This window comes from Falco rusticolus, chromosome 19, assembly GCF_015220075.1.
Source record: "Falco rusticolus isolate bFalRus1 chromosome 19, bFalRus1.pri, whole genome shotgun sequence".
In the NCBI taxonomy this organism is placed as follows: domain Eukaryota; kingdom Metazoa; phylum Chordata; class Aves; order Falconiformes; family Falconidae; genus Falco; species Falco rusticolus.
This window is the reverse complement of record NC_051205.1, coordinates 2631210-2656403: the sequence shown is the minus strand read 5'-3', so window position 1 is coordinate 2656403 and position 25194 is coordinate 2631210. Positions and strand designations below refer to the sequence as shown.

Sequence of the window (25194 nt, the reverse complement as noted above, 5' to 3'; positions counted from 1 at the left end):
AAAAAACAAACCCAAAGGGCAAAGAGGTGCCTTGGATGGGAAATACAGTACGTGGAGCGTTGGGAGTGCACGTGGGCAAGGGGCTGGGAAGGGGGGATAATGCCCACACGGCCACAGAGAGACGTGGGGCATTACCCGCAAGCTGCCAGGAGCCCCCCACGCCGGTGTGGCAGTGAAATAAAAAATTAAAAAAAAAAAAAAAAAAAAAAAAAAGGAAGGGAATTTGGGGTTCAGATCCACCAAAAAAAAAACCAAAACAAAAAACTAGAAAAAGAGAAGGGTTGCAAAGGCACTGTGCTCTGCTTGAGACGGCAACCCTCCGTGGCACGTGCCCACCAGCACCCACCAGCACCGGCAGGATGATCTGCACCAGCATCGGGGCGCTCAGCCTCTGCCCCAGCGCTTCTGCGGACCCGCTCGTGCCGCGGCGCCGCGCAGCTCCGGTGGGGATAGCTTCGCTTCTCCCGGTCCTATATAAAGAGCTTTGGCAAAAAAGATATAATCTAAAGAGCTATTAAACTACAATCTCTTCCTGCATGGCTGTTCGGTAAACACGATTCCTCGGTGTCTTTGGCTGAAGTTTTAAAAAAATTTTGAAGCTGAAAAAGCTTTTTTTTATTTGGTTTTTTTTTATAGAAATAGAGTTTTTCTTTAAAAAAAAAAAAGCATCTTTTAGCATTTTTAATATATATATTTATATATATATATAAAACTCCTGCTATAGAAAACAAAAACCCCAACCTTGGTTTTTGGTATCGTATTTTTTAAGGAAAAAAATTTTCTTTTGCTTTGGGAAAAAAAAACAAACAACAAAACAACAAAACTAGCTCAAGATGGCCAGGAAACACAGGAATGGTGCCACGGAGTTACATGATGCTGCAGTTTTGCACAGCCTGAGCCTGGGAGGAAGAAAGACAAAGGAGAAAATTAGAAATAACTCAGCATCCCTACCCGTTTGCCCTGGCTGCAGGGGAGGCAGCGGTGTCCGAGCGGGACCCTCGGGATGTCCATGGTGCCCTGGCTCTCGTCCACCCCTGCCCTTGGGGTATAATAAATACCCTTTAGCTGGTATTTATAGTGCTGAAGTCAGAAAATTGAGAATATTGACTAAAAGTGAGGGTATTAATAGTCGAGTGCTGCAATATTCCTGTTACCAGCAGGAACAACGCTCCGCGGCGGCGGAACACGGTGGAACGAGAGCTGTGGGGGGAGCAGAGATGCTCTGGGGGAGCTGAGTGTGGGATGGGGTGGGGAGATGCTACGGCCACAGCCCTTTCCCATCCCCCTCAGACCCCACGCTCCCCTCACAAAGAGGCTTGGGCAAGCCTGGAGGGGGCTGGGGGCAGAGAAAAAGCGGAGGGGGGGGGAGGGGAAAGAGGGGACAGGATCCCTGCAGCACTGCCTTGTTGAGGAAGGATGCAGGGATGGGGTGGGGACCCAGCGGGACAGCTTGGGCCGGGGGTCTGGAAGTGGCACTGACCTGCCTACGGGAGCTGGAGTTGCCCAGGATGTAGCTCCTAGTCACCAGGTTGTCCCCAAGGCCGATGCTGCCAGAGTCACCCACACTGCGGTAGCTGCGGGTGACGGTCACGCTGGAAGTGGACGAGCCTGAGGACACGGTGTTGATCCCAGCGTTCTGGTTGCCTGACTTGTCGGCTGGCTGGCCGCACGTGCCGCAGACCACCGTGCGCGAGCGGAGGTTGTATTCACCAGGGTCCCCAGGGCCACCGCAGCTACCCTGGGGGGGGGGACACACAGACAAGACAAAACGACCTTGAGCACCCGCCAGAGCATCTTCTGCCTTGAGCACCCTGCCCTGAGGACCAAAGGTCTTTGAGTCTCCAAAGAGCATCTGCGCTCCACCCACCCTCTCTATAATTTAAAAATAATCAATTATTATTATTAACATCATTATATTTCTCATCCTGAATTACTGGGGCTGGCACACCGCCCATGGGTGAACTGTCCTTGCCGCCCTGTCCTTGTACCCTGGACTCTCAGCGCACGGGGGACGTTGTGACTGTGCTTCTCTTGCCCTTCTCTACGAGCATCCTCTTCCTCGCTGCCTGGGCAAGCCGAGATGACTGCTTCCCAACGGGAAATTCACTCTTGGAAAGGATTCAGCCCCCAGATAAATGGGCAGCGCTGACCCGCAGGGGCTTGGCTCCTCCATCCAGGGATAATCGATATCCGTCTCGGCATGGCGCTTTGGATCCAGAGAACCCAAGGCAAAGCGGATGATGGATGCTCCATCCTGCTCCTGCCACACAGAGCCCCGTGGGGCAGCATCCAGATTTTTTCAGCAGCGTCAAGGCACAGCGTGGTGGTGACGGCATTTCTCTGCACGTGATTCCCGTGGGCATCTTGTGTGCGAGACAGACCACTCCCTGCGGGAGGGGCTGGCGGGGGGTCCTGGGCTGGCAGGGGCTCCTGGGATGCAGCCAGGGATGTTAGCTTTGACACGAGGAGAAGCGGCTGCCGTTCTGCTCCTGGCCCGCTGCCCGCTCTCTGCCCGCTGCTCCTCCTGGTGCATATTTCAGCTCCACAAGGGGAGAGATGAGCAGAGAGGAAGGACGAAGTCACCTCTGGATGTGTTCCAGCATCCTTGCGAAGCGGAGAGGATGGAGCAGCTGCTGCAGGGAAGTGTCGTCCATCAACTTCCCACCGTCCTGTCCTCCGCCTCCAAGTGATGCCAGGTACCAGCTCAGCCTCCCTCCTGGCTCCTCCAGCCCTTTTCATGGCAGGTCAAGGTCACTCAGGGCTGGAGGTGACTTCCAGCAAGGTTTCTAGAGCTTTTCTGGCAAGTCACAATCTTCTCCAGGTGCTGGAGTTCTGTTGGCTTCTCCCACGTGGTTGTTTCCACAGCAGCCTCCCAACTGCCTTCTCCCAGAAGGCCTGATCCTGCGCGATGCTGAGCTGCTTCCCACCCTGACTGGGACCAGGCCTGAGCTCCCCCAGCACCCCCATGACAGCCTCCCACCCCCCAGGGACCCGCACTGGACTCACGTGGTGATGGCGGTGGTGGATGTTAACTCCATCCTCATCCTCATCCTCATCTTCATCGTTGATGATCACAGTGCGGACCAGTTTCCGCATGGCCACCTCCTGTGGGGGACAGGACAGGATTTGGGGGGGGGTGTTCGGTGTCTGCTGACCCCCGTGTGCCCCCCCGGTGCTGCCGTCGGGCTCTCACCTCGCCGTTGGAGTTGATCAGGGCGGTGCGCAGGCTGTCACCGGAGCCCCAGCTGCTCTGGGATTTCCACACCACGTTGCTGGGGGGGCTGTGGGTGGCCCCCGCTCCCGAAGCCCAGATCTAGGGAGAAAAGCCCAGGGAAAAGCAACATCTCAGGTCTGCGGAGCTCAGACCTTGGGGACACGGGTCTGTCCCCTCCAAAAAGCCGGGCGCCGAGACCGTTCCGTGTCACCAACAGCCCGGGTGGCTTTGGGACCTCGGCTGGATCCTCCACCGGGCAGCGACTCACCGTGACCACCTGGCCAGCCTTCAGGGTGAACTTTGGGGGGAAGCGGTAGGTGATGGGGGGATCATCTCCGTTCTGCCGCTTGATCTGCCAGTTCCCCATCGCCTGGTCCTGTGGGAGAGAGCGCGGCAAGGCTGAGACCCCCAGCCCGGTTCCCCCCCAGCTTGTCCTGCTTCCCCTCCTGCCCACGGGGTGAAGTGGGGCTGAAGGACACCCCTGGGGAACCCCCTCCCCCATAGGTGAACGCACCTCGTTGGACTTGTTCCTGAGACGGACAAATCTGCCCTCCAAGTCGACCTCCTCCACGCCGACGCGGCCGCTCGTCCGAGCGTGGTGGGAGAAGCTGGTCCGACTCTCGCTGTCCTCCAGCTTCCTCTTCTTGGAGGAGCCCGGGGTGGACAAATGGCTCCGGGTTGCGCCTTTGTGGGAGGACGGGCTGGGGGACAGCCTCAGCCTGCGCGGAAGATGGAGCCAGTGAGGACATGAGGGTCGGGACCCACGTAACCCACGGGGGGCCAGCTCCCCGCGCTCACCGCTCCTCCTCGCCCTCCAGCAGCTTGCGGTAGGCGTTGATCTCCATGTCCAGGGCCAGCTTGATGTCCAGCAGCTCCTGGTACTCATCCAGCTGCTGCTGCATGCGCGCCCGCATCTCGGCCATCTCCCGCTCCTTGTCGGAGAGCAGGCGCCGGTTGGTCTCGCGTTCCCTGGCCAGAATATCCTCCAAATCGTGCAGCTTCGCCTCCTTGGCAGCCAACTGTGCGGGGAAGGAAGGGGGGGGGGGGGCTGTTCCACCTGGGGCCAACCCCAGGAGGGGATCAGCCCCCAGGTGGGCACCCAAAGGAATGAATCCCTGGGTCCCGACTCACCTGCTTCTGGAGCTGGCTGACTTCGGAGGAGAGGTGGTCGATGCGGACGCGGGTTTGCTGCAGCTCCTCGTGGGCAGCACCCACCATGTTGCTGTTCCTCTCAGCCGACTGCTTGGCGTTCTCCAGCTGGAGGATCAGACGGGTGGGTTAGGACCCCCAGCACCCTGCGCCCGCCAGCAGGGGAGGAAGAGGATGGTACCGCTCACCTTCGCCCCGTAGGTCTTCTCCAGTTCCTCCCTGTAAAGCCTGATCTGGGCTTCGTGCTGGCTCCGCAGCTCCTGCAAGGCTTCGGAGAGCTTGCTCTCAAACTCCCGCTGCCGCCCGTTGTCGATCTCCACCAGCCGGGTCTCGTGGCGGCGCTTGGTCTCCCGCAGCTCCTGGGGATGGGTCAGGGGACACCGTGTCACCTCAGGGTGGGATCGGTTTGGGGATGGGGACACAAGACACGGGGAGCGTGATGCCCAGGCAGCCTGGCACCGCAGCAGCGCGGCACGGCACGGCTCACCTCGCTGTAAATGTTTTTCTGGAATTCCAGCTCTTCCTTCACCGTCTGCAGCCGGTTCTCGGCATCCACGCGGCGCAGCATCTCATCCTGCAGCTGCTTCTTGGCTTCGTTCAAGGCGCTTTCCAGCTGCAGGGAATTGAGAGGGGCTGTCCCAGCGGGCGACTGGCCAGAGGGCACCCCCCACCCAGCCGTGCCCCGCAGTCCCCTGCCACAGCGGGGACTTGGCAGACAGGGGGGACGCTGGGGCGGTTGGGGACAGGGCTGTCACTACTCACCTTGGCCACCTGCGCCCTCAGGTCCCGCACTTCAGACTCCAGATTCCTCTTCTCACCCAGGGCTGTGGAGAGTGCAGCCTCCTTGGAGTTGAGCAAAGCCTCCACATCCTTGAGGCGCGCCTGGGCAGTCAGCAGGTCCCCTTCCTTCTTGGCATTCCTGCAACGCACCGGGTGGCACGGGTCAGCGGCACGGAGAAACCACGCGTCGCACCCAGAGCATCACATCCACACCCCCCCGATCATCCCCAGGAGAGCGCAGGATGGTACCCAACACCCACCCGCCAAAGGTCCGGCAGGTCCTGGCCACCCGCCTGTCCAGCACCGGTTTGGGTGCTGGTGAGCAGAAAGGGCTGGGAAAAGCTGGGGGGCAGGAGGTGTCTGAGTGCTGTAACACCCATGGGTGACACGCACACCCGGGCACGTCTGCACCCACTAGAGGTCAGTGCGCACTGGCTGATGCCAGAGTGGCCTGGCACGGCATGGCACAGCATGGCACAGCATGGCACAGCGTGGCATGGCACAGCGTGGCATGGCACAGTGCAGCCTGGCAGGGCACGGCATGGCACAGCGTGGCATGGCACAGCATGGCATGGCGCATTGTGCTATGGCACAGCATGGCATGGCACATTGTGGCATGGCACAGTGCTGCCTGGCAGGGCACGGCATGGCACAGTGTGGCATGGCATGGCGCATTGTGGCATGGCACAGTGCAGCCTGGTAGGGCATGGCATGGCACAGCATGGCATGGCATGGCGCATTGTGCTATGGCACAGCATGGCACAGCATGGCATGGCACAGTGTGGCATGGCACAGCGTGGCATGGCACAGTGCAGCATGGCATGGTACTGCATGGCACAGCGTGGCATGGCACAGTGCTGCCTGGCAGGGCACGGCATGGCACAGTGTGGCATGGCACAGCATGACATGGCATGGCGCATTGTGCTATGGCACAGCATGGCATGGCACATTGTGGCATGGCACAGCGTGGCATGGCACAGCATGACATGGCATGGCACATTGTGGCATGGCACAGCGTGGCATGGCACAGCGTGACATGGCATGGCGCATTGTGCTATGGCACAGCATGGCACAGAATGGCATGGCACAGTGTGGCATGGCACAGTGCAGCCTGGCAGGGCACAGCATGGCACAGCGTGGCATGGCACAGTGTGGCATGGCACAGTGCAGCCTGGCAGGGCACAGCATGGCACAGCGTGGCATGGCACAGTGTGGCATGGCACAGTGCAGCCTGGCAGGGCACAGCATGGCACAGCGTGGCATGGCACAGCATGGCATGCAACAGCATGGCGTGGTGTGACGCGGTGCAGCATAGTGTGGTATGGCACGGAGCAGTATGGTGTGACACAGTGCAGCATGGTGTGGCATGGCGTGGCACAGCACAGCACGGCGTGATATGATGTGGCACGGTGTGGCACGGTGCGGCACGGTGCAGAAGAGCACTGCACAGCGCGGCGGGGCTGCATGGCACGGTGGCGGCTGGGGAGGAGCCAGGGCGCTGGAGCAGAAGCGGCGCTGGAGCCAGAGCTGCCCAACCCAGGCACCCACCGTGCCAGCGCCACGAGCCTGGTGCCTCTCCCGGGCGTGCACGGGGCGATGAGCTGGGGATGGGGGCTGCCCTGGGGGCAGACATGCCCCACCACGGGCTCAGCCCGCCGCTGTCACTCGCTGGGTGCAGAGCAGCGACACCAGCCCCCGTAGCCCCAACCGGGCTCAGCGCCGTCCCCCCCAGGACTGCAGACCCTCCCCTGGCCTCCAGCGCTGTGGCGCAACGTCTGAGCCCCCGCACCACCTTGTGCCTCCATCTCCCCCCTTGTTTTTTAAGCCCCCCGACAGCAGGTCAGGACTGGAGACGCAGCACCACGTGCCTAGGGAATCCGATCCGACCCCACCACCAAACCCCAACCTGGCGCTATTTTGGTAGGTCCTATAAAAAGTCAACACCCGACGCTCTTTCTGTGGCACCCGGCGGCCGTCAGCACCGGGGTGGTTTGTGCTGTCGGCCCACCACAGATTATTTCTCAACTCCCCCAAAATCGGGTCTAGCACTGGTGGAGGCAGGATGCGGCCCAGCGCTGGCGCCGGCTGCGGTGCCCCCTCGGCTGTGGGCGAGCGCTGGCTGCGTGCCAGTGCGTGGTGCACATTCCTGGGGCGACGCACGCACTCGGGCCATTAGGTCATGGGTAAAAAAATACCAGGGAGGGGCTCGCAGCACAGAGGGTGCTCAGCCCGCAGGATCTGGCCCCCGGGGATAGGATCTGGATAGGGAAGTGGGCAGCGAGGTGCTGAGGAGGTGGTCCAACCTCTGACGGGACCCCAGGGCGAGCAGGGACCAGCATTCCCAGACTCGCATGTAGGTGGGAAGCTCCTTCCTTGGCCCGCAGCAGATTTTCCTGCCTTTCCTTCTGCTTCCTGACCCGAGCCAGCACAGGGAGGGTGTTCCCAGGTAATCCCATCCCCCAAGGCTTTGCCGGGCTGGATTTGGCCCCTTTTGGGGGAGAATCAACGGTCCCACTTGCCGGAGCCGGCGGGTCCTTCCTGTTCAACCCACTTCTTGCGTGCCAGTGACTCATAGGACAAAAACGCCATCTGGGAGCAGATCCTCCTTGCAAGCAACATTTGAAGCTGAATTTTTCCATCTGGCAGCGGCTCGCCCTCCCCGCCGGCACGGCCACCCCGGCAGGGTTTCATCCTGCTGTCCTCCAGCGAGTTAACCACGGCTTAACTCCGGGAAGAGCTTCCCTTTGGCATTTTGCTTTTGGAGCTCTTGGCTCACCCCTTCGGCTGCAGAGACTTGGGTACAGCTGGGAGTCACGGGCTCTTTGGGATGGGGGTGATGCCACGCTGGGCACATCCCGGAGCTTCCCATGTTTTAGGGGACACCAGGACTGTTCTGAAATTAAATACAGAGGGGGAAACGCTGGGAGTAGATAGTTACATTTGTGTCTCCGCAGTGGTGATGGATTCACCCTCGCCAGGGACCTCAGGGCTCAGAGAAAAAAAAAAAAAAAAAATTAAAAAAATAAAAAATAAAAAAATTTAGGCATTGATGCCTAGAAGAGCCCAGGGTAAATCCCTGAGGACTCGAGGGTACAATCCCTTTTCCCTAAAAGCCTGCCCTGCTCGGCTCTGGGTCACAGTGGGGGGAGCGGAGGTGGCAGCGCGATGCTCACCGGCTGCGGCGCTGAGTCCGGCGCAGTTTTGCAGGAAGCAAAAGGGATGAGACGAATCTTGTCCCGTCCCTTCCTCCAGTGGGTCCGGAGGGCTGTGTGACACGGCTCTCTGGGACCCCAGTGTGTGTCCCACCCCCCTCCCTGCTTTCAAAACACAGCCCCCAGATGAGATTTTGGCAAAGTCCTCTCCCGTGCCACGGACCCCTGTGCCCACCGGTCCCTGCCCCTTGTGATTCCCGTCCCAGCCCAGCCAGGGTTTGGGTTTCCCCTCAGCTCCCGTTGGGTCCTGCTTTTCTTTCCCCAGCAGCCTCCCGGGTTCCAGCTGGTGCTGGGCTAAAAATAAAAACCTTCCCTGGCGGCTGCATCGCTCCCACTTCCCTCGGGAAGGGGATGCACGGGGACCTTCCTTCTCCTCCGGCGGGTGCCTGCTAGAGCCTGGAAGATCCCAGATCCCAAAGGGAAGCACAGATCCACCCCAAAGGGCTGTGTGCCTGCAGCACATGGGCTCAGCATCCCGCAGGATTTGATCCCCCATGCCAGGAGAGCTGGGTGTAAAACCAAGCGTTGATGGAAGCCAAGAGGAGCAAACGCAGCAGAGGCACCAAATCCTCAAGACAGAAATGTCTCCAGAGAAAAGATGGAGGGAAAAGGGGCCTCAAGATGTTTTATTTTTAGCTTTTAAAAGCAGGAAGGAGGGGGGGGGGGGGGGAATAAAAAAGGAAAATTGCAGCTGAGCTGCCAGAAAATCCAAACGCTCATGGAAAATTGGACCCACTGTGCCTGTACTCGGCACAGACGCAGGAGCGAGCCGGCAGCGCTGCCATGAGGGCTCCAAGGGGGCCAGGGCTGAAGCCCCTCAGGGCAGACGACTCCTGCAGAAGGCTGGGGGGCCAGCCCCACAAAGCAGCACCCAGGACCTGCCGCCGCTCCCCTTGGCTCTGCCCCTTCTGCCCTTTCTCCCTCTGGGCAAGCTGGAGGCGGCACAACGCCGGGAGCTGGCCGGGGTGAGCAGCTTTGGGCATGTACCCTGCCAGGCTGGCGGAACAGTGCCAGCCCCCTCCCAGATGCCCAAGCCCACCAGCTGCCTTCGAGGAAACACCTTTTGGTTTCACCGTACTACTACTACTACTACTACTACTACTACTACGAAGCATCGTGAGCCGTTTCTGCAGCACGAGGCGGCTCCCGTGGGCAGCACGGCTGCCGTCGGGTGCCCAGCTCCGCACGCTGGAAAGGGACCAAATGGGGTGGGATGGAGCCGGTGGAGAAACAGGCGTTTCCCTCCTTCCCTGCCTCCAAATCGCAGCCGCCCCACCCCGGAGAAGGTGCCAAGGCAGGGGAGCTCGCTGGCTCATGCCTCATCTAGAAATCCGTTTGCACCCCCAGATCCCCGGGGATCACAGGTTTCTTTCTTGCCTCGCTGCCAGGGAGCCCGGCGATGCGCCAGCCGACTCCCCCACCACGGGGCTGCGGAAATGTTACCCCCCAAAAAAAAGACTTTACGACATATTTACGGCTTGGGAACCTGAGGGATGAGAGGCGTCACGTGCCCAGGGAGGCTCCCGAGGGATCTGATTGCTGGGAGGACCCAGGGAACCTGCTCTGCCCCACCTGGGGCTGGCTGCTTTGCACCGAGCTGCCTCCAGCATCAGGGATCCATCCCAGGGATCACTCCCCCTATCCCTGGGATTCCTCCTCCATTCTAGAGATCATCCCTCCATCCCAGGGATCACTCCCCCTATCCCAGGGATCATTCCCCCATCGCAGGGATTGTTCCTCTTATCCCAGGGATCACTCCACCATCCCAAGGATCATTCCCCCCATTGCAGAGATTGTTCCCCCTATCCCAAGGATCATTCCCCCATCTCAGAGATCACTTCCCCTATCCCAGGGACCACTTCCCCTATCCCAGGGATCATTCCCCCATCCCAAGGATCGTTCCCCCATCCCAGAGATCACTTCCCCTATCCTAGGGATCATTCTGTCATCCCAGAGATCATTCCCCCACCCCAGGGATTGTTTCCCCATCCCACGGCTCACTCCCCCATCCCAGGGCTCGCTCCCCATCCCAGGGCTCACTCCCCCATCCCAGGGGTCACTCCCCATCCCAGGGCTCGCTCCCCCATCCCAGGGCTCTCTCCTCCATCCCAGGGCTCGCTCCCCATCCCAGGGCTCGCTCCCCCATCCCAGGGGTCGCTCCCCATCCCAGGGGTCGCTCCCCCATCCCAGGGCTCACTCCCCCATCCCAGGGCTCACTCCCCCATCCCAGGGCTCGCTCCCCCATCCCAGGGGTCACTCCCCATCCCAGGGCTCGCTCCCCCATCCCAGGGGTCGCTCCCCCATCCCAGGGGTCGCTCCCCCATCCCAGGGCTCACTCCCCATCCCAGGGCTCACTCCCCCATCCCAGGGCTCACTCCCCATCCCAGGGCTCACTCCCCATCCCAGGGCTCGCTCCCCCATCCCAGGGCTCGCACCCCCATCCCAGGGCTCACTCCCCCATCCCAGGGCTTGCTCCCCATCCCAGGGGTCGCTCCCCATCCCAGGGGTCGCTCCCCATCCCAGGGCTCACTCCCCATCCCAGGGCTCGCTCCCCCATCCCAGGGCTCACTCCCCATCCCAGGGCTCTCTCCTCCATCCCAGGGGTCACTCCCCATCCCAGGGCTCGCTCCCCCATCCCAGGGGTCGCTCCCCATCCCAGGGCTCGCTCCCCATCCCAGGGGTCCCTCCCCCATCCCAGGGACCAGGGTCCCCCGAGCACAAGCCGCAGGGACAGCAAGAGGAAAGGCAGTTTTGGGAAAACCTCTGCGGTGGGGCAATGGGAATGTGGCGAAGCAGCTTCTCCCAGCTCCTGACTCATCCGTGCCGCTGTGCCTTTGCCAAATCACCAGGATAAACACGAGCTGGTCTCCTAGCAGGGGAGCTGTAAACAGCCAGCGCGATGTATAGCCAGGACAACATCTGCACGGAGCCAGCATCCTGCCGGGCACCAAACCCCGGCTACAGGGCAGCCGGGGGGTGGAAACAGCCCCCACCCTCCAGCACCAACTGTGCCAAAGTCCCTCCCCGGTGCCAGGCTGGTGCCGGCCGTGCCGCACGCTCCTGGGGTTGTCGAAGGGGCTTGCTCGGCTCCACGGAGCAAGAGCTCGTTGGCATCTCCAAAGAGCTGGGTTCCCCCCTCCTGGAATTGGGATCTGGCTTTTCCTGGCTTCCTAAAACCGAAGCAAAAATGCTGCTCCATTGGGAAGCAGAAAAAGAGCATCTCAGAGGGATGCAAATGTCCCCGCTGGGATGGGGCTCCCAAAATCTGAAGTCACTCCCATCCCTCCACAAACCCCATCACCAGGAGCCTTGCTGGGAACTGCAGGACCGGACTCACAACTGAATATCACAGCTGATATCTCCGGGAATCAGCTACAAATATCCCCCAGGATGCTTTTAAGGAGCTTTTCTCCTTTCAGTGGACACACCAGAGCGAAAACTCTGCACCCAGGTCCCCCCTTCAGCAGACCGATGCGCACACCCCCCCCTCACTTTTTTTTTTTTTTTTAATTTCCACTTCCAAGCTGGAAACGTGATTTCAGAGAATAAACAGCATCTGAAGAAGCCTGGCGCACCCCGTGGTGGCTGGGGAGCCCCGGTGTCACTCGTTCCCCATCCCAGCGTGTCACGCCAGCGCCGGTGACTCATCCCAGCCTCCGCCAGCGGCTCGAAATGGAAACCCCAAGTCACCAAGTGACGTTGCTGTTTGGGCTGAGTCCCCCCTAGTAACGGGACGGCTCCGGGGCGGTTTTGAAGGCGGGTGGTATCACCAGAGGGGTTTTACAGCTGGAAAAGGTGGATTTGCCACCTCCCACGTGAGAATCGATGCGGGAACGGATGGGACTCGGCTTTCCACTGCCCGCTCCAGTTTTGGGGGCTCAGGTGAGGCTTGCATCGGGCATAAGTTTGCGCAGACAAAGGGGGGGGGGATTTATTCTTCATGGGTACGTGGAGCAGCCGTAACAACCTCCCACTGGGTCCGCCAGTGCCTTGCTGCCTGCAAAAAGCCCTTTGCTGCCTGCGAGACCCCCTTGCTGCCTGCGAACCCCCCCTTTCACAGCTGCCTGTAACTCTTCCAGGCTGCAGCAATCCATGAGGATGCAAAGAGCTGGGAAAGAGCAGGTGAGCATCGCCCGGTGGAAGCCACCAGCGCCAGGAGCGCGCAGACCCCGGCACCGCCGGTGATGAGCGAGCAAAACGAAGGCAGAGTTTCCCTACGGATTCCCTTTGCCACCGAACCCCTGGGTTCCCTGGAATGCGCAGAGATCCAAGCCTCCAGGCTGGGATTACATGCAAAATGTCACCAGTTGCAACTTGGTTTAGCAAAACTGGTCCAGCCCCAGGTTCGTCCCTGGAGCTCGGAGCTCAGCAATTTCTCTGCACGGTGCACAGGAAAAATCCTGCCCAGTGTATTTGTCTGTGCAGGTCCCGAGGGGTTTGGTTGATCCTGGGGTTTCCAGAGGGTGGGCTGCTTCCTTGCTTGCAAAAACTGCATTTTCCATTAAAAAAAAAAAATTAAAAAAATCACCAAAGGCTTTAAAAACCTGTACGTCTCCACTGCTCGGAAAACCACGATCGAGCACTGATCAGTGTGTCCCCCCCCATTTATTACGAGCGTGCCAGCTTGCCTTTTGCTGACATCCCAGAGCATTTTGAACCAGGTTATCTAAAAGACCCTGATGGCCTAGACTTCAACCATCTTAAATATAGATTAAAGCGATAACGGCCCTCATCAGGAAAAAGGAACTCTAAAAAAAGACTGGAATTGTGCTGGAAAGAAAATTAATTTTTGAACCATCTCAAATAGGGGAATACACCACCTTCTACCTCGCTCACTTCCCATCTTGCTTTTCCATCCCAGAATTTACTAACACTTTGTAGTGTTGTATATAAGATAAAAGCCTGGTCAAAGGTTAAGCCTGCACTGTGCATCCTTCGGGAAGAGCGGAGAACAAGGAAATTCAAAGTGTTCGTTACAACCCTCTGAACATTCACGATGGTGGTAAGTGCAGTTTCATATCTTTAATGTGATGGATAAAAATTCACACAACAACTACATCTGGGGTTGAAGGAAAATTCAGGGATTTTGCTCAGTCTTGACTGTCTTCCTCCGACACAGCAAATTCCAGGTTTTTTGCAATAACTGGGTTCAAACTTAATGGGAAAGTTTTATATGTCTATTTTTTTTTTTTTTTAATCTAAACTGACTCCTAGCGGTGCAGCCCCCCCAGAAATCCTAGCACGTTAATTTACTTTAATAGATCCTTGCTGAATGAGAAAGGCAAAGCCTATAAACCACCAATTTAAAGGCTGAAGAGAAAGTGCAGATCCCCCGTGTTTTCCAGGGGGATTTGCCACGGTGGGAGGAGGCTGTATAAATGTAGTTAAACCCAGTGAGCTGAGTCACTCACATTCATCATGTCCTCAGGACCCGGAGCGTTGGGACAAGGGGGAAAACCAGCTGGGAGCTCGTGTTTTGCTGGGACCTGGCGATGTGGCCAGGGCTTGGGGCAGCAGAGCCGGAGCAGGGATGCAAATCCCAGCCCCAGGAGCAAGGAAACACGTTGCCACCATGCAAATGGCAGCGGCCTCCTTTCCCTCTGCACACACGTGCGGTGCGACGGCGCCTCTGAATGCAAAGCTTTGCAGCCCTGAAGCAGGGTGATGGACAGCCAGGAGGGGGTCGCTCAGCTTATGGGGGCATCGCTGCATCACGCCAACCCTGGGAACCGGCTCCCTGGGCAAGACGGGACAAGGCGGAGAGGACCCAAGAGAGGCAAAACAGGGAGCAAGCTCAAAGTCTCCTTTTCCCTCTCCAGCAGCAGCAGGTCGCCCTGTTTTCCATAAATCCAGCTACGCAAAGCTTCTGGCGGGCACCATTTGATTAAGAAACAAAGCAGGGGATTGTTGGATCCAGCTGCCACCCATCTTCCTGGGAACAAAAGGGTTGGCTATCCCGGCTCCCAGAGCACAAATAAAGGCAGGTGAGGTGTTTGCATTGCCACAAGGTTTGTTTGCCCGCAGCGGCACCGGAGCCACCTTGTTTGCCCATTCCATGTTCCATGAGGCGCTGCCAGCGCTGCCGTGCTGGCCGCTGGCATGGCTCGGGATGCGATGCCACCGGGAAAACGTAGCTCGGTGCTGGTGTTTTGCTGCACTCTGCCACGTGCAGCCAGTGCGGCAGATACTCCCCGCGCACCTCTGCCCACTTGGCAGCGTGCACCGTGCCAGGATGAAGCCCAAAGCGGCTCGGCACGTGTGCAGGAAATAACCACTTCCCCACCGGCGAGGGCTGCAGACGTGGCATCCCTAGAAAGTGCGATTTAGCCCCAATTTCTGCACTCACAGAATGGCTCTGCCACCGCAAGCGCCTTCGTTACCTGCTCAGTGCCACGTGCCAGCCCCGCTCCGGTGGTGTTTTGCACTGGAACGACGGAGCCAAGGCTGGGTTGCAAAAAGCGGCGCCACTTGCTAGTCGGGACACGCACACCACGGGTTTGCATCCCTGCCCTGCAAACGGGGCTGCAGCTGCAACCCAGCCTGCAAAAGCATGACGCCAAGGAGCAAACCTGCACCCCCCAGCACCCTGCTTTCCCCCCCAAAAAGCCCGTGGCATGCAGGCTGAGCTTTGCAAAAACCCTCCCTAATTTCTCCCGGTGCCCACAGGGCTGTGGGGAGATGGCTGGGGGAGCGAGCCCAGCTCGGTGCTTTACGGGGGGGGGCACCTTGCACCCCACAGCTGGTGCTGGGGAGCGGGTTATCCACCAGCACCCACCACACCAGGAAGGAAGGGACAGGCGAACGCGGCTGCCGGCGTGGCGGGGGCCTCACGGAGATACGGCGAAGCATGGCCCTGCAGCGGCCGCACCCTGCTCCGACCCAAAGGCACGCAGCTGAGTGTGACTCATCTCCCTGCTCATGCTCCGGCGGAGGTCCCCGAGCCTTCTCCCGCCCTGCTGCAACCTCCCTCCCTGTCCTCACGGTGAGGGCCAGGTGTCAAAAAATACGGAGGTTTTATTCCTGCCGATCACTGCTGGGTTGCAAAAGCTCCGCGAGCGCCGCCAGGGCTGGAGCCGGAGCCAGAGCCCCTCAAAGGAACCAGCCAGCCCCAAGCCCTGCTCAGCCGTGCGGGGGGATGGGGCAAGCGGCTCTTCCCAGTGGGGACTGGGAGCTGCCATGGGGGAACTGGCCACCCCCGGTACTGGGGTCAAGCCCCCTTTGGGCTCCTATCCCTTTGAAGCCCACGTTACACATCCACATCAAGAGTTTGGACTTTCTGGGGAACTCCCATGACTCAGAGCCAGGGTTTTAATGGACTAAGCGTGTCCCTAAACTGCTATTTAATAAAAGCCGAATACATCGGCACTACGAGCTCAGCTTCCCGAGACCGCAGCAGGGAGACGCCGAGTTTTGCTCAGCCAGGACCGGGAGCAGCAAGCTGGGTGGCAGGAGGACGCGGGTGTCGAAAGCAAGAGCCGGAGCAAGTGGCTGGAGGTGGCTTTTGTCCAAGAGGGTTGAGAGCCCTCCGCTATCAGAACCCCCCTCCTACAGAGGTGCTTCTGAGCCACTCACAGCCCCGGTGCAAAAATTCAAAAGCTTCAGGAGAGCCGTTGTTTGCTCCATCACCTCGGCGCCAACATCTGCAACGGCAGGGCAACCCTGTAATTAAGGAGGGTAAAGGACAGGCAGTGGGGCAGGCACTGCGCACGCTCCTTGGGCTGTTGAGGAACATGCCCTTGTTGCTCTCCCACCTCCCGGCTCTACAGAGGAAGGCAGCAAGAGGGCATCATGGATGGCTACGGCTTGGAGAAGCCCGGCCACAAGTGCCTGCACCTTCGTGGTGGGAAGGAAACTGGTTTACGATTGACACCGGGCAAGGCTGCCTCAGCATCGCTCGGGAACAGAGGCACCCTCACCCCCGTTTGGTTTTGTGGCACCTCTGCGGGCTTAGTTCAATGCACCAGTTCCCCCAGCCTTTGGCTCTGCCAGGCGCAGCGTGGGGCTCGCTGCTGTGCTTCAGCATCCTTCACACGGAGCGGGGCTGCAGCTGCCACCGCAGCAAGCGGGGCGCGGGGACCGTGCCAGCCCCTTGCAGTTGTTCGCCTTCACACTGGGGCTATTGAGCCCTGGGCAGGAAGGGGAAGGCAGGTGGGCACCAGCCCCGACACCCCGGTGAGGGGCTGCGGGTGACTGATGGCAGCTGATACAGGTTTCACGTGGCACCGGCTTGGGAACGTGCCGAGCCCAAGTCCCGGAGGAACGGGCTCAGCGAACGGCCTCGCAAAGGGAGCGGGATGGGGAAACGGGGCGATTCCCAGCCCTACCCTGGGGCCACCCATCCCAAACCCACCGGGCTGATGCTTCCCAGGGGCTCCTCCACACCAGCCCTAATTTTGGCCAAGACCAGGGGGAGAGTTCCAGTGGCTTCCTCCTACCCCAGCTGCCAGCAGCAGGGAAGGAAACTGCTGCTCCCAAAGGGCACGAATTTAGCAAAATAAGGAGCTGGCAGCGGCTCCGCACGCCCCACCCCGGCTGCGCCGTCTTCTCCGCATGCCTGCACTGAGCACCGCGCCGGCGCAAGCTCCCACTTCTGCTGGGCTCCCAAGTGGAAGCATTAATGAGTTTCAAACAACTGAAGTGACGCACACGAGGCTGAAAAACACTTGTAGCAGCAGCAGGCACGGCCGGGGCAGGCTGGGACACACCGCACTGGGTGCTGTACAGGGGCTGGATGTGCTCCCGCACCAAAGCCGCCCCGCGTCCTTTTGCAATGGCTTCTCTTCCAGCCCCCACCCCGCTCAGCTCTGAGGTCCTGAATTTGCCAGGGTGGATCCTATTGTCATCAAAACGGTTGTGGCAACAGGATTTCCTCTTGTTCCCCCTCATCCCCGGGAACAGCCCAGGCAGCGGGACGGGGTAACGGCGGTGCCCGTGAGATGCCGGCGAGCGCGGCCAGCGATGAAGGCAGAGCCACAAAATGAAAGTGCTGAGGCCGTTTCCTCCACTCCAGATGATCCTGCTGGGGGAGGTGGGACAAGGGGGGGGGGCTGGATGTTTGCACAGACGACGAGAAATGCCCCCGCACAGAAATAGCCAGAGGGCTAACGAAAACCTTGACCTTGAAGCAACGTGTGGGGGTGGGGTGGGGGTGGTGGTGGTGTGTGTGTGTTCACCACAGAGCCTTTCAGCCCAGCAGCACACAAGCAGGGATCCTGAGCCGCCCAGTGCGGATGTCAGGGATAAATAAATCTATCCAGAGCACTGGAAGCTCGGGGATGGTGTGTTTAAGAGGGTCCCTGAGGGGTATGGGGGGGGTCCTGGACCAGCCCTGGCTCTGCATCGCCTGCTGCCCCAAAGCATCACCCAGCTGCACAAGCTGCTCTTTGTTTGCTCGGAAAGGGCAAAGCCTCCTCCGAGCCAAACCATTCCCTCCCTGGCAGGCTTTCCATGAGGCAGAAGGGGGGGAAACAGCCCAGGAGCCTGAGGTTTCACCCCCACGCAAAATGTTCCAGCACAAGCACATTGCTGCTAAAGGTGGCACGGAGGCAGCGCCCAGCCCTGCAGCGGGGAGGCAGTTGCCACCCTTTTTTTTTATTATTATTATTTCCCCCCCTCCCCCCCCATTAAACAGGTCCAATTTACCTGTTCTTTCCTGGAAGGTCAACACTGAACCCAGCGGCAGGGCAAAATCCACCTGGGATGGAGAAGGGCTGTGGGGTTCACCTCCCTTGTTCTGCCCTTGGACGGGCTTCACAACTCCCCCCACACCCCAACCTTTGGAAAACAGGAGATTCTTCCTCATTAGGGCCAGGGATGAGATCTGGGTCTGGGGAGAAAGTGGCGCTGCCAAGGCGCTGGCTTAATCAAGTTAGGGGCTGCAATTCAGGAAGCCATCGCTCATCAGCCGCACAGCTAACGAGAGCCTGGTTCCTGTTTTGGGCCACCGCACAGCCCACAGAGGGGGGCACCGAGAGCCCCCCCCGGGGCTCCTGCCTCAGGGATGGAGGTGCCCATACACACCCGCACCCCCAAACGCCTCTGCCTGGAGGATCTGGGATGAGGTAAATCCTCAGGAGCAAGACGAGGGCGGTGGCTCCTGTTTGCACCCCATGAGACAAGAACCAGCTCATGGAGGGGGGCTGCCGGGCAGGACTGGGGTGCAGAGCATCCCTCTGCAGCTGCGCGGTGCCCCGCCGCAGCCTGTGCCTTTCAAAACCACCTGGTGCCCCTCCTTGGGGACTGCAGGTTGGGGACACAGGGGACAGGGGCATTTCAGGCTGGTCCTGGCTCTGCCCACGGTCTGGGAGGGGACGATGCCAGGTGCTGCCAGCACCCCTGAGTCACCAGCACCCTCACCGCACCCTCTGCTTCCTCTCGAACGTGGCTCCAGCACAGCCAGCGGCCACGCGGGGCTGGGGTACCAGTGTGGAGGCCCAGGGGGCCGGAGGGGGGTCCCTTGTCCCAGGGCACAGCCAGCACAGGGGTGAGGGTCCCCCGGTGCCAGGAGCTGGGGTGGGCGCTTTGGGAACCGTCTCCTGGACCAGCACCGGGAGCAGCTGAAAAGGCAGCAGGAAGGTCCATGCCAAAGGGGAGAGCGGCCGGTGGGGGACAGAGGGGTGGCGGGAGGCACAGGGTGGGCAGCGCCTGCACCCCTCCACCCCGCTCTCCCCCCGCCTGGCCAGCCCTTCCTCCACCCACGCAGCTCTTGCACCAGCGCGTCGGTAGCTGGTGAGACCGGTCTCGTCTCCACACACCCTGTCCCCCTCCAGCCAGCACCTCTCCCACCCCCACAGACGGAGCACCCAGCACCCAGCTCCTCTCCCTCCCAGGGTGAGCTCAGCACCCACCAGCACCGGGCACTGCGCCGCAGCCAGATGCGCCATACCATGACGTGCCATACCCTGACGCGCCATACCCTGCCACCCACCGCCTCCCACCCACCCTCCTGTGCAGGCGAGACAACCCCGGCGGTGGGCAGCGGCGACGCTGTGGGCGCTGATAACGCGGCCCCAGAGCTGCCTGCCCCGTGGGAGATACCCGGCGCTTCCCGGGGGCTGCTGGCGAGAGCCGGCGGAGCGAAGGGCTGCCCGGTTATGTACTAGACAAGCAAAGTGTGGCTGCACCAAGGTCACCAAAACCACCCGGGACACCCACCCAGGGGCTCGGGGTGGGAAGGCAGAGCAGGCAGGACCGGTACATCCCTGCCCGGCTGGATGGCAGAGAGTGGAGCAACACCTGCACCACCTGCCCCACCGCGAGAGCGGCACACACGTCCCTCCTGACCCCGGGGAACGGCTCTGGCACAGCCACAGGGTCGGGGTCCCGCCTGCCCCCTTCCCCCATGCCCAAAAGATTCGGGGCACCCCAGCCGAACCCAGCCCTACAGCCCCATCGCGGTGGGGCAGCGGGTCTGAGCCCCTCTCCGAGCAGCTCCACCACATCAAGCAGGTCCCTGGTGGCACGGGATGAGCTGCAGCCCCTTCCCAAGGATTGGGGGGTGGGCAAGCAGCCCCGATCCCGCTGCCCAAGGAAGCAGGGACACCGGCAGAGCCGCTCTTCATCTCACAGAGGGTGACTCAGAGACGACTCAGCGCACTGGAACACCTCTCCCCTCCAGAAACCACCGGTGCTCCGAAAGCGGGGGTTCTCAAGCCCACCGCAACCCACCTCCAACCCACATCTGCTCTTTGGGAATCCCCTCAACTCAAACCACTTTTTCAGGGGGGTTGGCAGCCTTCGGGAACAAGCACAGCAAAGCTCCAGGGGTTCAGCCCATGGCAGGAAAATGCTTAACGCAAATTTTTTGGTTTGGTTTGGTGGGTTTGGTTTTTTTTTTTTTTGGTTGTTTGTTGGGTTTTTTTTTTCAGGGGCCACTCAGCCAGCTCTGGGCTGAGCGCGCAGCTTTCAGCCAGCGACACACGGCTGCAGGCCGGGCATTTTTTCCAGCCCTTGAAAGATCGCGGCCAAGATAGTTCTGGGTTTGCATAAGGCAGAAAAAGCCTGTAGACAGCTCTGCTCCTCGTCTCCCTGGTCCCAGATCCTTGGGATCTGGCAGGGATCTGCCCTGCAGTGAGTGGGACGAGCAAAACCTCCTTATCGAAGGACGGAGCTGCAGCAGCACACGGGAAATAGAAAGCTAAATATAAAAACGCCGCACGGCTTTCAAAGACAGCTGTAACGGGCTGCACATTCGTTCTACCTACTGGGAAGAGATTATTTACGGCATCTTCTGAAGAAGTTAATTTTAGCCTCGTTTGGTACAGACTCAAAACGAGGAGGCCAGAATACGGGGCAAAAGAGCAAATGGAGGAAGAGAGGGTTGTCCCGCCGCTGCCCAGCCCGGATCCCGCCCCAAGCCAAAGCTCATGTCGGAAAAGAACCCTCCGGCTCCTTCCATGAAGCTGGATTTGGGGAGCGGAGCACAGCAGGGCTGCGGTGCCAGAGCCCCGGGGAAGCCCTGTGGCTGGTCCCAGCGCTGTCCGTCCTCAGGGGACCCTGGTCATCTGCCACCATCCCCGGGGGAGGGGGGGGGGGCAGAGGCACCCAAGGGCGGTCGGGAGGTGTCAGCCAGGTGGGCATGTCGGAGGGCAGGGAGGGAAAGATAGAAACCTGACGGGAAGGGGCTGGGGGGGGATTTGAGCCTCCAAGCAGAGCTGGAGCACGTCACCCAGGCGCTGGGAAAGGGATGCAGGCGTTGCCCCGGCATTGCTCATCCCAAAGGAGGGGACCCCGCGGAGCGGGAGCAGCTCGGCACGGGGAGGGTTAAGGCAAACAAAACCTGAGCGGGTTCTTTAACCGGTGCCAATGCCAAAGACAGCAGAGGAAAATAGGACGAGCAAGCGAGATGTGTGGGCAGGACAGAGCCAGCTGGCTGGCACCGCTTCCCGGGCTGCGCTGGAGCGGGTTTCGGAATAGCTCCAGGATGACGAACGCGGAGGGGCCGCCAGCCCGGCGCTCACACCCCGCGTCGCACAGACCCTCCCCAGGAGCCCAGGGCGCGTCTGCTCAGCCCCAGGCCCCCACTCGGCTCCCGCATCCCCCCTCCAAGGGCATCCCAGCCAAAGATGGCGCTTGGAGGGAGAGTGGGAATGCCGGGAGAGCTTCCCTCCTTCTTCGTCCTCGCCACCACGGGCTCTCCTGCCCCAGCTGGGTCACGGGTTTCTCCTCTCCCTGCCTCCTCCAGGTCGCTCCTTCCTCCCTCCCGCTCCCTGCCAAGCATGACGCCAGCACCCACCCCGCCGCGGTGTGTCCCCCCCTCAGTCCCCAGGGCACTCACCGGGCTTTCAGCTCCTTGTGCTCCTCCCGGACTTTGCTGAGCTCCAGCTGCAGCCGAGCTCTCTCCTTGGCCACCGAATCCAAGGTCTTGCGAGCGTCTGCCAGCTCCGACTCGTAGGCAGCCTTGATGCCCGAGACCTCGCGGCTCACCACCTCCTCGGATTCGGTGATGCGGAGCCGCAAGCCGGCGTTCTCCAGCTCCAGCGAGCGCACCTTGTCGATGTAGACAGCCAAGCGGTCATTGAGCTCCTGCAGGTCCTCCTTCTCCTGCAAGCGAGTGATACGGGTGGGGGACAAGGGGGTCCCCGAAGCCCCGCTGCGGGTGCTCCTCTTCTGCGAAGGCGTCGCCATGGGGTCCGGCGTCGAGGCGAAGGACACGGCACAGGTCACGGCTCGGCGTCCCACGCCACCCACCCAGCTGTCTCAGCTGCTCCTGCTTGAGTGACTTGCTTATATCCCAGCTGGGCTGAGCGCTGGGAGGAGCTGCCGGGAGGTGGAGTTACCCCGAGCCCGGGTGGAGACAACCCACTTGCATCAGTCAAGGCCTTTCCTTGGGAAGGGCTGGGAAAGCATCCCTGGGAAAAGGGGCCGTGGGAGGGCGGCTCTGGGGCGCGCAGCCCAGGGGGACCCCCTTGCCAGCACCCCCTTTTCTAGTGCAATTCAGCTGAGGCTGGCTTGGCACACGGGCAAAGCCTACCCTGAAAGCGGCTGCAGCCAGGCACCCCCAGGACCCCCCGGCTGGGCACCTCCGGGACGTTGCTGCCCCACAGGACAGGGCAGGTGGCGCCTCAGCTGCTGCCCCCGGGGGGCTGGGGGGTCCTGGCATACCCCAAATGCAAAAGCCTCAGGCGGCACGGGACCCTGGAGCACCCCAAACTCTGGGGTCCAGGGACCCAAATAGCAAGTCCCAGGTCACCCAGGGTACCCCAGACCCCAAGGCATCACAGATGCAGAGCCCTGGGGCACCAGAAGACCCCCCCTGCCCCCCCAGTTTCCCCAGCACTAGCTGCCCCCACTTCCCAGCTCTCCTGAGCACCAGCGAAGCCCAGGTTTATCCTTTCTCTCCTGATTCCTCACCTTTCTCCCAGTTTCTCAGTTTGTAACTCCCCCAATTCTAAGCCCCAGTTGCTCCCAGTTTCCCAAGCCCCAGTCCCCTGCACCGGCTTTTTCCCATTCTCCCCCTTCCCAATACCAGCCATGTCCAGTCCCACCAGTGCTCAGCCGTTCTTCCAGTTCCAAGCATGGGTGATTCCCAGTCCTCCCAGCTGCTGGCCGGGTTGGAGCAGGTTGCAGGGTGCCCTGCCTCCCTCGCAGCACTGCCACGACCTGGCAGCTTGTGACAGCCACACACCCTGGCACCCCCCCAGTGCTACCGCGGGGGTGTTGTCCTGGCCTTGGACTTCATCCCCCCCCCCCCCCCCCCCCCCCCCGGTGCTACAAAGCCGATCCCTCTTGTACGGGAGAGGGAGAACTGGGAACGGCGAGGAGAATGGAGACACAACCCTTTTGCACCCCAGAAGTGAGGGGCTGAGCCAGTACCTCGGGGGGGAGTGGGGGGGTGGCGGGTGGGGGGGGTCCATCTTCCTCTGTTTTGACCTCCTGCTTGCAAAATTGGGCTCTACAGTGGGGAAAGCTGGAAAAGGCGACACACCCCACGGCTGGGGATGCTGGTGGGAGCCTGGGCAGCGGTGCCCACCCCAAAACACGACCCACCCCTGCGGACGGAGGGGTCTGGGGTTGGTGAGATCAAGGCCAACGGCACGGTGGAAGCGCCGCTTCCCGATCCGCAGCCAGCTCAGCGCCTCCTGTCCCTGCTGCGATAAGAGCTCCGTTCTCTTCCCAGCAAACCCCAGTCCAGCGAAGGCCCAGCAGGCTGGGAATGACTCACGCAGCAACCAGAGCAACACAGGCAAACACACGCGCGCACAGACACAGACACGGACACACGTGCGTGTGCATGCGCCTTTATGAATGATTAATCCCAGCACTGATGAGTCACCGCCGCCAGCCAACAGTAGCGGGGTGGGGAGAGGGACCGCAGAAAAAGAAAAAAAAAAAAATAAAATCCAAGGTCCAACTTTCAAAAAAGCATCAGCCCGATGCTGGGAACCGCCCCAGCAGCGTGGCAGAGGGGCAGCAGCCCCCCCGGGTACCGCAGCGGGGGGTGGGGGGTGGGGTGTGCTTGGGGTTCTGGGCTCCCCCAGCCTCGTTGCACCCGCTCCTGCTCACTGAGGGTCCCTCTCTGCACCCTGAAGCACCCTTGGGTGCTGGGGAGGGGGCACACACTTCGTCACCAGCCACCCAGTGCTGGTCCTCCTGCCCACCCCGGGGGTCTCTACTCTTTTTTTCCCCCATTTGTTCAGTCCTTCTCCTTCAGATTTGCAGCTGAATTCCCCTTCTCCTGCCTCCTCGCCTGTCCTGGGCTGCCTCCCCTCCTCCATGCACTGATCCTTCCCTGGGGGGGGGACACACACTGCAGCCCTGCCCCCCCCCTCCCCCGCCACATCCCCAAGGGACGTGAGAGCACGCAGGGCGCTGGGGCCTGGCGATGCAGGCAGGGGACAGGGAGAGCGATGGAGAGCGATGGTGACGGTGGCCCTGGCAGTGTGGCAAGCTGGGGGGGGACGACACCGTGGCCCCCCGGGACGCCCATGGCACGCAGCCCCGCTGAAGGCGGGGTCTGGCCGAGGCTCTGGCGTGGCGCTGCCAAGCCGCGGGGCACTGTGGGACGCCAACAGCCTCCTTCCACGCCGCAGCCTTGTTTTCTTTTAAAATCTAACAACCCCATGGCGGGAAGGAAAAAGCTTTGTGCCCTTCCTTCGCCTCCCGCTGCACCCCCCACCCCTCCCCGAGCAGGTGGCGTTCGCCGGAGCATCCCCTGCCGCAAGGATGCCGGGGTTCAAACCTCCCTTGGCTCCATGTGGGAAACCATTGTGGGAAACCATCGCCTGGGCAAATGCAGGGAGGGAGCAGCTCGGGCAACAGCTAAAAATCACAGCCAAGGGTCATCGGCGCAGCTGGCAGCCCCCCCGGCACAGCCCGGCTCCTCATATTCCCTGCAGGACCCCGGCGCTCGGTCCCATGCTTCGCTGCCTGGGGAGGGGGGGTCTGAGGGTGGGGGCTTCCCCTGGGCTGGGGGCAGCAGCACAAGCTGGGGGGGCCTGGGGGGAGTCTGCTGTTGGGATTCTGGGGGGATTCAGTGGCGTTGGCAGCCTGGCGTAAAACCCTCCCGGGGAGGGTCACATTCTGGCTCCCTTGCACTAGGTGCTCCATGCACGGCCCCTCTTGGGTGGAACGGTGATGCCCCCCGCCCCCCCACCCCCGTGCAAACCCCCTTTTCCTGGCTGCTCCGTCTTCCACGAGGCTTCAGCCCACACACGTGAATTCCTGTGGTTTCCACGAGTGTGCCGGGAGCTGGAGCAGCGGGAGCTGGAGCAGCGTGCACGGCGCTGTGGTCGAGCAAGGGGGACGAGCAAGGGGCGATGGGTGGATGGGGAGGGGGCTGCGTGGCTGGAGGAGACACTCGGCACGGGCTGTATTTTCTCAGCTGACCCAGAAAGCAGA

General features: G+C 60.9%; 1 protein-coding gene across 1 annotated transcript; it reads right to left on the bottom strand.

Moving 5' to 3' along the window:
• Positions 1-730: 730 nt before the first annotated feature.
• On the bottom strand, positions 731-22600 carry LMNA (lamin A/C). Its single transcript, XM_037370935.1, has 12 exons — positions 21632-22600; positions 5126-5282; positions 4851-4976; positions 4552-4722; positions 4346-4471; positions 4013-4233; positions 3729-3933; positions 3483-3590; positions 3194-3313; positions 3007-3105; positions 1481-1738; positions 731-899 (listed from the first exon to the last, which is right to left on the bottom strand). The coding sequence occupies exons 1-12, from the start codon at positions 21979-21981 to the stop codon at positions 867-869; spliced, it is 1974 nt and encodes a 657-aa protein (XP_037226832.1). The 5' UTR covers positions 21982-22600; the 3' UTR covers positions 731-866.
• Between the last annotated feature and the right edge of the window lie 2594 nt (positions 22601-25194).

Bases quoted from the DNA above. Each gene is read 5' to 3' on its own strand.
- LMNA (XM_037370935.1), bottom strand. From the start codon at position 21,981: ATGGCGACGCCTTCGCAGAAGAGGAGCACCCGCAGCGGGGCTTCGGGG. The intron at 3,934-4,012 runs GTGAGCGCGGGG...TCTTCCGCGCAG, and splicing joins CTGGAGGGCGAGGAGGAGCG to GCTGAGGCTGTCCCCCAGCC. The intron at 3,591-3,728 runs GTGCGTTCACCT...TCTCTCCCACAG, and splicing joins TCAGGAACAAGTCCAACGAG to GACCAGGCGATGGGGAACTG.